This window comes from Carassius auratus, chromosome 19 (genome assembly GCF_003368295.1).
Source record: "Carassius auratus strain Wakin chromosome 19, ASM336829v1, whole genome shotgun sequence".
Taxonomy (NCBI): Eukaryota; Metazoa; Chordata; class Actinopteri; order Cypriniformes; family Cyprinidae; genus Carassius; species Carassius auratus.
In genome coordinates, this window is record NC_039261.1 from 3,171,496 (window position 1) to 3,183,772 (window position 12,277).

Consider the following 12,277-nt stretch of genomic DNA (forward strand, 5'->3'; position numbering starts at 1 on the left):
CTATGCAAAGGAATGTTGTTGTCAATACAACAAACGTGTCAAACATGGCACTAAGATCCAATAGAACTAATAGAGAGATACAACAACGATCAGATGATAAGAGCAGGTCATTTGTAACTCTAAGGAGAGCAATCTCAGTACTATGATAGGGTCTAAATCCTCACTAGAAATCCTCACAGATACCTTTTTTTTGGGGGGGGGGGTATCCTCACGTCGTACTATACTGATACAGTTGATATCTGAATGTTAAAATTAAATGTTAATCGAAATGTTTGTTTTCCTTTGGAATATAAGCCCATGCATGCAAATGGTCTCTCAGTCTAGTTCTGTAGACTACACAATCATGGGGAAGACTGCTGACTTGACATTTGTCCAAAAGACGACCATTGACCCCTTGCACAAGGAGGGCAAGACACAAAAGGTCATTGCAAAAGAGGCTGGCTGTTCACAGTGCTCTGTGTCCAAGCACATTAATAGAGAGGCAAAGGAAAGGAAAAGTTGTGGTAGAAAAAAAAGTGTACAAGCAGTAGGGATAACCGCACCCTGGTGAGGATTGTGAAACAAAATCCATTCAAAAATGTGGGGGAGATTCACAAAGAGTGGACTGCAGCTGGAGTCAGTGCTTCAAGAACCACTATGCACAGATGTATACAAGATATGGGTTTCATTTGCTGGTGTTGGTCCACTGTGTTTTCTGAGGTCCAAAGTCATCACAGCCGTATACCAGGAAGTTTTAGAGCACTTCATGCTTCCTGCTGCTGACCAACTTTATGGAGATGCATATTTCATTTTCCAACAGGACTTGGCACCTGCACACAGTGCCAAAGTCACCAGTACCTCGTTTAAGGACCATGGTATCCCTGTTCTTAATTTTAGTGAAATCACCTTTTTTGATGATATTCTAATTATATGACCAACACCTGTGTGTGTATGTGTGTGTGTGTGTGTGTGTATATATATATATATATATGTGTGTGTGTGTGTGTGTGTGTGTGTGTGTGTGTGTGTGTGTGTGTGTATATATGTGTATATGTATGTTACAGCCACTGCTATAACACAAAAGAGGGATGACACAAAGGCTCGATCAAAAGGGGAATTTATTAATTAAACGGAATATAACAACAAGTGGGAGAAATTAGACAGGAAAAATAAGAAGGATAAACACAGAAAAGAGCTCAGCTACGACTCGGGACGGCCGCTCAAGTTCCGCCCCTGAAGTGTGGGAACTTGACTTCCTTTAAGCTCATGTAAATAGTCCACACGTGTAGAGGATCTGCTAAATCAGAACAATGGTAAATCACGCTTTACCTGCCCCTAGAGGGCAGGCAAATACATAAATATACATGCATGTAACACCTTCATCCCCCAAAAGTGAACCGTCACCACAAGAAAGTGCATCTACTGAAAGACACCTTTCTCAAAAACATACGTTACCCACAGGCCTATCCAATCCGGGATAGGGCGTCAGCGACCACGTTGTCCCGACCTCTGACATGTTTAATGTCAAGGTCGTATGGCTGCAAGTATAAACTCCAGCGCATAAGACGCTGATTAAAATTGCGCATGGAGTTCAAAAAGATAAGCGGATTATGATCACAATACACAAGGATCGAATAACAGCTGGACAAATACACCTCAAAATGTTGAATCGCAAGAACTAATGCTAATGCCTCCTTTTCAATAGTAGAATACTTTAACTGTGCAGTATTAAACTTTTTAGAAAAGTAACACACTGGGTGTTCCACATCATCAGCACCCATCTGCTGGAGGACAGCTCCCGCCCCAACATCGCTAGCATCCACCACGATACTGAACTGTTGTGAATGGTCAGGTGCGGCCAACACTGGGGATGAAATCAACAGAGATTTAACATTTTCAAACGCACACTGGCACACATCAGACCACTCAAACCGAACTTTAGGACTCAGCAAGTTGGTAAGAGGAGAAACCACAGTTGCAAAGTTTCTGCAAAACGAACGATAGTAACCCACCATTCCTAAAAAACGTCTCAATTGCTTACGATCCGTTGGAGATGGAAAGTCACAAATGGCCGCAACCTTTACAGCCACTGGCCGTACTTGACCCCTGCCAATAACTTTTCCTAAGTACACAATGGTGGCCTTACCAAATTCACATTTACTCAGATTAACAGTGAGCTTAGCGTCAGCCAACCGCTGAAAAACTTGGCGAAGTAACGCAACATGTTCAGCCCACGAGGAGCTGTACAGAACCAAGTCATCCAAGTAAGCTTCACAACCACCTACACCAGCCAAAACAGTGTTGACAAGCCGCTGAAAGGTACTTGGTGCATTTTTCATCCCGAAAGCCATAACCTTATAATTAAGGAAAGCATCAGGAGTGACAAATGCTGAGATCTCCTTAGCACGTTCTGTCAGAGGCACCTGCCAGTATCCCTTCAACAGGTCAAGTTTCGAAACATAAACAGCAGAGCCTACGCGATCGACGCAATCATCTACCCTTGGTAAAGGATAAGAGTCAGTTTTTGTAACAGCGTTTACGCGTCGATAGTCAGTGCAAAATCGAAACGTGCCATCCGACTTACTCACCAGCAAACATGGCGAACTCCATGAACTGGAGCTGGGCTCAGCGATGTTATTTTCCAACATGTATTCGACTTCTTTTTGCAAATTAGCTCTTTTACACGGGTTAACACGATATGGATGCTGTTTTATAGGTGGCGTAAAACCCACATCAATATCATGCTCGATAACTGACGTCTGGCCGGGAATGTCACTGAACAACACTGAAAACGTACTCACCAATTCCATAACATCAGCTTTCTCAGCCGGAGACAAATGCGGTAGCTGACTGGACAAAGTTAAGAGCATCTCTGAATTGTTCAACCTACCCTGAACTATACACCTTGACGGTCCTTCGTCTGCCTCATCCATCCATTCAGATGTGAGCACCCCGACAGCAGAGATTTCACACTCTGAAACGCAAGGTAAACCACTCTTTGGATGTTTGGCACCCGACTTTCTCTCATGGTAGACTTTAATCATATTCACATGGCAGACTCGGGACCTCTGACGGCGGTCAGGAGTAGAGATAACATAGTCTCGATCTGATAACTTCTTTTCAATCACATAAGGGCCAGTATAACGAGCTTGCAATAGCCCACCAAGCACCGGTAACAAAACCAAAACTTTGTCACCAGGGCTAAAACTCCGTTCTCTAGCTTTCTTATCAAACCAAGTTTTCATTTTCTCTTGCGCTTTTTCAAGATTTTGCTTAGCCAATTCACGGACTCGGTATAAACGTGTATGAAATTGTGAAACATACTCAGGAAGAGTACTGCTTTTTGAATCAGAGAGCCATTTTTCTTTCAGTACGGCCAGAGGGCCGCGCAGATTGTGGCCAAAAACCAGTTCCGCAGGGCTAAACCCAAGTGATTCTTGTACTACCTCTCGTGAAGCAAAAAGCAACCAAGGAATTCCCTCTTCCCAATCCCTCTCAAGCTCAAAACAGTAAGAGCACAGCATAGACTTCAGGGTCTGGTGAAACCTCTCCAGCGCCCCCTGGCTCTCAGGATGATAGGCAGCCGAGACGTTATGCTTAATACCAAGTCGTTTGAGCACTTGAGAAAACGTATGAGACATAAAATTCGTTCCCCGATCACTTTGTATCACTCTTGGTAACCCAAAAACTGAGAAAAACTTAATGAGTGCCTTAGTGATGGCTCTAGCGGTGATGGAACGCAAAGGTACCGCCTCAGGGAAACGCGTAGTCACGCACATAATAGTTAGTAGGTACTTGTACCCAGACTTTGAACGTGGAAAAGGTCCAACACAGTCAACTATTACGTGCTCGAATGGCTCCGAAACCATGGGAATTGGACAAAGTGGTGCAGGCTGAATAACTTGGTTGGGCTTTCCCACCATTTGACACACATGACAAGTCTGACAAAAACGTGAAACATCTCTTTTTAAACCGGGCCAATAAAAATTTCGCAGAATCCGGTCATACGTTTTCGCGACACCTAAATGACCAGCCAAACCGTTATGTGCAACGCTTAAAATCATATCACGATAAACTACTGGAACTACAATTTGCCTGACTGCATTCCAGTCATCAGAAGATTTGGAAGACACCCATTTTCTCATCAAGATCTCATTTTTGAGGAAATATGCCTGGGACGCCGGCACACTCTCAGTCTCAGGCACTGGTTGAACCAATTCAAATAATGGGGCGAGAGTTGCGTCGAACCTTTGGGCAGCAATTAATTTATCTGGACACAGAGACAAATCAACATGATCTTTACGAGTAGACTTTTCGGCAATCACGGGAGTCAGATATGCTTTTTCCTGTGGAGAAACGGAAAGCAGTTTCGTTACATCAGGATTTGCAATGAACGTGTCGCATAAATCCACTTCATCCGAAATGAAACGATCAGCGGATTTGGCCATAGAGCGAGTAACTGCGCACGCGGTAAAAACATCAGGATACTTAAGTGCACAATCATCAGCGTTAGCAACAAGCGGTACAGAGACAACTTCAGGTGATACATCAGCACAACTCCACACACTACTTCCAGCTAAATCATTTCCTAAAATGAATGTTACTTCAGGAACTGGAAGAGATGAACGAACACCCACTACCACATCACCCGACACCAATTCTGATTGCAAATGAATTCTGTGTAACGGAACCTCCATAACTCCCATTTCAATACCTCGGACTAAAGCAACACTACCCGTGGTAGTCTCCTGTGACAACGGTAAAACCCCCTCCAGAATAAACGAAAGACTAGCCCCCGTATCCCGAAGAATACGAACAGGTACAGGCTTACACAAACTGGGAATAAACACAGTTCCACAATGCAGGAAAGGTCCATAACCAGTTTTGATGAGACGGGCATCACAATCAGACTCAGGCGTAATGCAGTCAAATTTCGAACTGGAATCAACAGAGATCAAACCAACAGTTTTTGTATGAGACTTCTTTTTAAGAACAGGGCAGTTTGCGATTAAATGACCAGAGGCCTTACAATAAAAGCAAACCCTATCACCAGTCGAAACAGTAGGCTTACCATTAAACGATTTGCGAGGCAACACAACAGGTGGATCAACAGGAATATTATCTCGTGATTTTTGAACATCCTTGAAAGTGACTTTATGTGTTAAAACGAAGTCATCGGCCAGAGTAGCAGCTTTGTAGAGCGTGTCTACTTTTTGTTCGTTTACATAAGTAGCAAGGGCGACAGGTACACAACTCTTAAATTCCTCTATAAGGATTAACTGTCTAACCTGCTCTCTACTCTCGGCTTTTTGAGACGCGCACCAACGATCAAACAAAATTTCCTTTTCACGCGCAAATTCAACATAAGTCTGATTCGAAAGTTTCGTGTATTGTCTAAATCGCTGTCTATATGCTTCCGGGACTAACTCGTAGGCTTTTAATATAGCAGCCTTAACAATCGTATAATCAGCAGAATCTTCAATGGACAACGAAGCATAAACCTCCTGCGCCTTACCGGTTATCACGCATTGCAAAAGCAAAGACCAAACATTTTCAGGCCACTTTAATGAAGCTGCAACCCTCTCGAAATGACAAAAATACTTCTCAACGTCCTTCTCACAAAAAGGAGGGACCATCCTCCGATTTCGGCCGACATCAAATACATCAGAGGCAGCGTGAGCAGCCTTAGAGCTCATCTCTAACTCCATTCGTTTCAAAGCAAACTGATGATCAAGTTCACGCTTTCGCAGCTCTAATTTGGCATTCTCTAACTCCAATTCTTTTTCTTTAACTGCCAACTCTCTCAATCGAATAGCATTCTCACTTACCGAAGGATCAGCCACTTCCTCCACAACACTAACGTTTTCTAATGGCATTTGTCTCTGAACTACTGAAGTCATCTCGACACACGTAGGCTATTCACCAAAAATAACGAAAATAATGGTTTCAACACAATTCAGAAAAACTCAAATGAAACCACTAAATCGTTTTCACAAATCCTAAACTTTACCTGTCAAAACTAAAGAAAACAAAGTGATTTTGGCCGCTACACGAAATTATCACGCATGATACGAATTAAGAATAAACTTCACTTACCGATTTAAATTTACAAAGTGAATAACCAAAAGCGATCCCACAACACACGCGTATTTACCCCATTTAACATTAAATTAATTCCCTAGTCTTCAGTGGCGTTAGGGGCTCGAGGCCACTTTAAACGCTAAAATCATGAACACCTGCACACCGATCCCATTAACAAGATCAGCTGCCGGTGAACTGAAGCGTGCCTCCACTCCGAATAACCACTAAAAATAAAAAAGGCAAAATAACAAAGTGGCAGGTTCAAACCTACCCGACGACTACTGACTAAATAGGGCAAACACTCACCTGGGACGCTCGTAGTTACTCACAACCGAAAAGTAAATCGAACAAACACGACGAAAACACGGCCATACACATTTTCTTTCCTCCCACACTAAACAGCTGAGAAAAGAAAAAACGACGGACGAGCCCCCAATTATGTTACAGCCACTGCTATAACACAAAAGAGGGATGACACAAAGGCTCGATCAAAAGGGGAATTTATTAATTAAACGGAATATAACAACAAGTGGGAGAAATTAGACAGGAAAAATAAGAAGGATAAACACAGAAAAGAGCTCAGCTACGACTCGGGACGGCCGCTCAAGTTCCGCCCCTGAAGTGTGGGAACTTGACTTCCTTTAAGCTCATGTAAATAGTCCACACGTGTAGAGGATCTGCTAAATCAGAACAATGGTAAATCACGCTTTACCTGCCCCTAGAGGGCAGGCAAATACATAAATATACATGCATGTAACAATGTAGCAGAAAATTTTATTTCTGAATTAACCCTACTTTAGAGTAAAGCCTACTGTGCCCAAAACAGACAAAGCTGATAATTTAAGGCCTTTAAAATTATCAACATGATCAAAACTTTGCTAAGAAAAGATGTTGTACAAAATCTATTGCATTTTCTGACAGATTATATTCTGCCATCTTGTTTGCAGGAGTGGCTCCACTGTATTCCGGTTTGACCTCTACTATGATCCGAACATTTCCTGCCAATGGAGCTCTCTTTTTAGCCTATGAAGTCAGTCGCAAGATAATGATGCAACAGTTTGCCCTCTAGTGCATTTGGTTGCGTTTTGGAACATCCTTAGTGATGTCTTGGTATACATATCTGAACAACTTTAAAGGCTAAAAAGGCCTGTGTTTGACAAATATGTGAACAAACAATATTGTATTTTACTGTATTTTAATGTTTTTGATGTTTTATAAAATTAACTCATTATGCTGCAACCTCTTAGACTTTAACTACACAAATACAACCACTTTACAAAAATGATTAAATATTTAGTAAATATTAAAGATTAAAAATTGTTTATTTAGAAATTAAATATTAATTTAAGCATTTTATCAAATATTTGGAATTATTTACAAATACTATTGATATTAAATTAATATTTATGTTGTATTAAAGAACTACAAATACTACCATGTTAAGGATAATTATTTATTTTTATATTTGTTTATTAACACATTCATTTATATTATCGTATTTGTTTTTATTTCCTATTATTAGTTATTTATTTTTAATTTCTGCACATTTGTAACTCCATAGAATGCTGCTCCTTTCCAAACAATGGCAGTTCACACTGACCAAACTGATTAACTTTCAAAGGGACAAAAACATGTTAAACATATCACAAAGTAGTCCACTGAATTTGTGCAAAATATTGCAAACATTAAAAAAGTTGTAGAATTGGCTATAATATAAACTTTCATTATGTTATTCACAACATAATCACTATATATATACATATATATATATATATATATATATATATATATATATATATATATATATATATATATATATATATATATATGTGTGTATAATAAACAAAAATCCCATCCTGTGAGTTCACAAACTTCTGCAAATGGATGACTGAATCAGTGAGATGAACTAAAGAACCTAATAATTTCTATTTGGTAATTTTGGTATCGTCAAATTGTATGTCCCTTGTCCAAAGTTATTTTATAGAATGAGAATACAGGTCCTTCTCAAAAAATTTGCATATTGTGATAAAAGTTCATTATTTTCCATAATTTAATGATAAAATTTAAACTTTCATATATTTTAGATTCATTGCACACTAACTGAAATATTTCAGGTCTTTTATGGTTTTAATACTGATGATTTTGGCATACAGCTCATGAAAACCCAAAATTCAGATCTCAAAAAATTAGCATATCATGAAAAGGTTCTCTAAATGAGCTATTAACCTAATCATCTGAATCAACTAATTAACTCTAAACACCTGCAAAAGATTCCTGAGGCTCCCAGCCTGGTTCATTACTAAAAACTGCAATCATGGGTAAGACTGCCGACCTGACTGCTGTCCAGAAGGCCATCATTGACACCCTCAAGGGAGAGGGTAAGACACAGAAAGAAATTTCTGAACGAATAGGCTGTTCCCAGAGTGCTGTATCAAGGCACCTCAGTGGAAAGTCTGTCGGAAGGAAAAAGTGTGGCAAAAAACGCTGCACTACGAGAAGAGGTGACCGGACCCTGAGGAAGATTGTGGAGAAGGACCGATTCCAGACCTTAGGGGACCTGCGGAAGCAGTGGACTGAGTCTGGAGTAGAAACATCCAGAGCCACCGTGCACAGGTGTGTGCAGGAAATGGGCTACAGAGAAGCAGCACTGGACTGTTGCTCAGTGGTCCAAAGTACTTTTTTCGGATGAAAGCAAATTTTGCATGTCATTCGGAAATCAAGGTGCCAGAGTCTGGAGGAAGACTGGGGAGAAGGAAATGCCAAAATGCCTGAAGTCCAGTGTCAAGTACCCACAGTCAGTGATGGTCTGGGGTGCCATGTCAGCTGCTGGTGTTGGTCCACTGTGTTTTATCAAGGGCAGGGTCAATGCAGCTAGCTATCAGGAGATTTTGGAGCACTTCATGCTTCCATCTGCTGAAAAGCTTTATGGAGATGAAGATTTCATTTTTCAGCACGACCTGGCACCTGCTCACAGTGCCAAAACCACTGGTAAATGGTTTACTGACCATAGTATTACTGTGCTCAATTGGCCTGCCAACTCTCCTGACCTGAACCCCATAGAGAATCTGTGGGATATTGTGAAGAGAAAGTTGAGAGACACAATACCCAACACCTGGGCCTCCATAACACCTCAGCAGTGCCACAGGCTGATTGCCTCCATGCCACGCCACACTGAAGCAGTAATTTCTGCAAAAGGATTCCCGACCAAATATTGAGTGCATAACTGAACATAATTATTTGAAGGTTGCCTTTTTTTTATTCAAAACCCTTTTCTTTTATTGGTCGGATGAAATATGCTAATTTTTTTGAGATAGGAATGTTGGGTTTTCATGAGCTGTATGCCAAAATCATCAGTATTAAAAGAATAAAAGACCTGAAATATTTCAGTTGGTGTGCAATGAATCTAAAATATATGAAAGTTTAATTTTTATCATTACATTATGGAAAATAATTAACTTTTATCACAATATGCTAATTTTTTGAGAAGAACCTGTAGACTGGGAGCATTGATAATTACTGACAGATGGTACTGTAGCTGCTCTATTTAAAGATGTCCATCAATGCAAGCAACTGTCATTTGTCAGTACTTGTCTTTTGAATATCGAGGGATTGTGCTGAAAGGTGCTCCAGGCATTCTGTTTATTATTATTTACAGGCCTCCAAAATACTCTTCAGCCTTTGTTGAAGAGGTCACAGAAATGTTATCAATGACTTTCTCAAAGTTTGACTGTTTTGCTATTGCAGGGGATTTTAATATTCACATAGATAATGCAGAAATCAAAACTACAAAAGAAATGATAACTGTTCTAAACACTTTTGACTTGACTCAGTATGTGCATGGACCCACACACAAAGGTGGAAACACTCTAGACTTAATCATCAGTAGGGGTCTAAACATTTCATCCATTGTTATTAAGGACCTAGCACTATGTCTGCTACAACTGAATCTAGATCTGTCTCTGTCAGAAGGAGATGCATTAACGAGAACACAAGTGTACTATTTATGGAGGCTATATGTTTAACACCAAGCATTTCTGCAGACTCTGTTGATATTCTCCTTGATTCCTTTAACTCAAAAGTTAAGAATGTTATTGATGATATTGCACCAATAATAGTCAGTAAGAAAAACAGTCAGAAATCAGTTTGGAGAAGATAAACAGCAGTTCAGACTATGAAAAGACAATGCAGAAAAGACGAAACTTGAAATTCACGATAGCATCTATAAAGACAGCCTTCATGCTTTTAATGTGAAACTAGCCACAGCTAGACAGAATTTATTCAGAAAACCTTATAAACAGTAACTTAAATAACACTCATACTCTTTTTGCCACTGTTGAGAGACTGACAAACCCCTGAAAGTCAGATTCCCAGTGAAATGCTCTCAGACAGCAAATGCAATGAGTTTGCTTCTTTCTTTTCTGAGAAGATCATCAATATCAGGAAGGCGATTAGCACATCCTCAAGTAATGCAGAGGTCAGACAGATTAGGCCACAATATCAAAAAGATACTATGTCTATTTTTGTAACAATTAACAAAATAGCAAAATTCTGGAAGACATAGTGCAGCAACTAAAATCGTCAACCTGTTGTCTTGACACACTTCCCACATCACATTTTTCAAAAGTGTGCTTGACTGCTTAAAAGCAGATCTTTTAGAAGTGGTGAACGCCTCACTTCTTTCTGGGACATTTCCAAACTCCTTAAAAACTGCAGTTGTTAAGCACCTCCTGAAAAAGAGCAATCTTGATAACACCATTTTGAGCAATTTCAGACCAATATCTAATCTTGCTTTTATAGGCAAAATTATAGAAAAGGTTGTTTTTAATCAGATGAACAAATACTTAAACTCAAATGGATACCTGGAAAATTTTCAATCAGGTTTTCGACCGCATCACAGCACAGAGACAGCACTCATTAAGATAATAAATGATATTCGCTTAAATTGTGACTGGCAAAATATCGGTGCTGGTATTGCTAGATCTCAGTGCTGCGTTTGACACAGTCAATCATAACATACTACTAGAGAGACTGGATAACTGGGTCAGGCTTTCTGGGATGATACTTAAATGGTTCAGATCATACTTAGAAGGGAGAGGCTATTATGTGAGTATAGGAGAGCATAAGTCTAAGTGGACGTCCATGATATTCGGAGTCCCACAAGGCTCAATTCTTGCACCGCTCTTGTTTAGCCTGTATATGCTCCCACTAAGTCAAATAATGAGAAAGAACCAAATTGCCTATCACAGCTATGCTGATGATACCCAGATTTACCTAGCCTTATCTCCAAATGACTACAGCCCCATTGACTCCCTCTGCAAATGCATTGATGAAATTAATAGTTGGATTTGCCAGAACTTTCTTCAGTTAAACAAGGAAAAAACTGGAGTCATTGCATTTGGAAACAAAGATGAAGTGTTCAAGGTGAATGCATACCTTGACTCTAGGGGTCAAACAACTAAAAATCAAGTCAGGAATCTTTGTTTGATTCTGGAGACAGACCTCAGTTTCAGTAGTCATGTCAAAGCAGTAACTAAATCAGCATACTATCATCTAAAAAACATTGCAAGAATTAGATGTTTTGTTTCCAGTCAAGACTTGGAGAAACTTGTTCATGCCTTTATCACCAGCAGGGTGGACTATAAAAGACCATTAGACAGCTGCAGCTCATCCAGAACGCTGCTGCCAGGATTCTGACTAGAACCAGAAAATCTGAGCATCACACCAGTCCGCAGGTCCTTACACTGGCTTCCAGTTACATTTAGGATTGATTTTAAAGTACGTTTACTCGTATATAAGTCACTAAATGACCTAGGACCGAAATACACTGCAGATATGCTCACTGAATAGACCACTAGGATCGAGACAGTTAGAAATACCAAGGGTTCACAAAAAACAAGGGGAGCCCTCTTTTAGTTGGAATCAGCTTCCAGAAGAGATCAGATGTGCTAAAACACTAGTCACATTTAAATCTAGACTTAAAACTCATCTGTTTAGCTGTGCATTTATTGAATGAGCACTGTGCAATGTCCGAACTGCTTGCACTATATTTTCACGTATTTTTTTAATTATTTTAACTGTTTAAATTCATTTTAAATAAGTATTGTTTTTTAAGTATAGTTTTAAAAGTTTTAAAATTGCTTGTTTTATTCATTATTTGTTTTACTTTCTTTTATGTAAAGCAATTTGAATTACCATTGTGTAGGAAATGTGCTATATA

The 12,277-nt window shown here is 39.8% G+C and overlaps 1 protein-coding gene across 4 annotated transcripts in view; it reads left to right on the forward strand.

The window, feature by feature from the left end:
* LOC113119150 (mitochondrial ornithine transporter 1-like) overlaps positions 1-7,389 on the forward strand; it is a 35,965-nt gene extending 28,576 nt beyond the window's left edge. The window contains exon 8 of one of the 4 annotated variants that reach the window (XM_026288392.1): positions 7,008-7,384. In XM_026288392.1, the coding sequence (XP_026144177.1) occupies positions 7,008-7,129 (122 nt within the window). In that variant the 3' untranslated portion in view covers positions 7,130-7,384. Of the gene's footprint in view, positions 1-7,007 lie in introns of all 4 variants that reach the window. The other 3 variants (XM_026288390.1, XM_026288391.1, XM_026288393.1) reach the window with 3 other exon arrangements.
* The last annotated feature ends 4,888 nt before the right edge of the window (positions 7,390-12,277 follow it).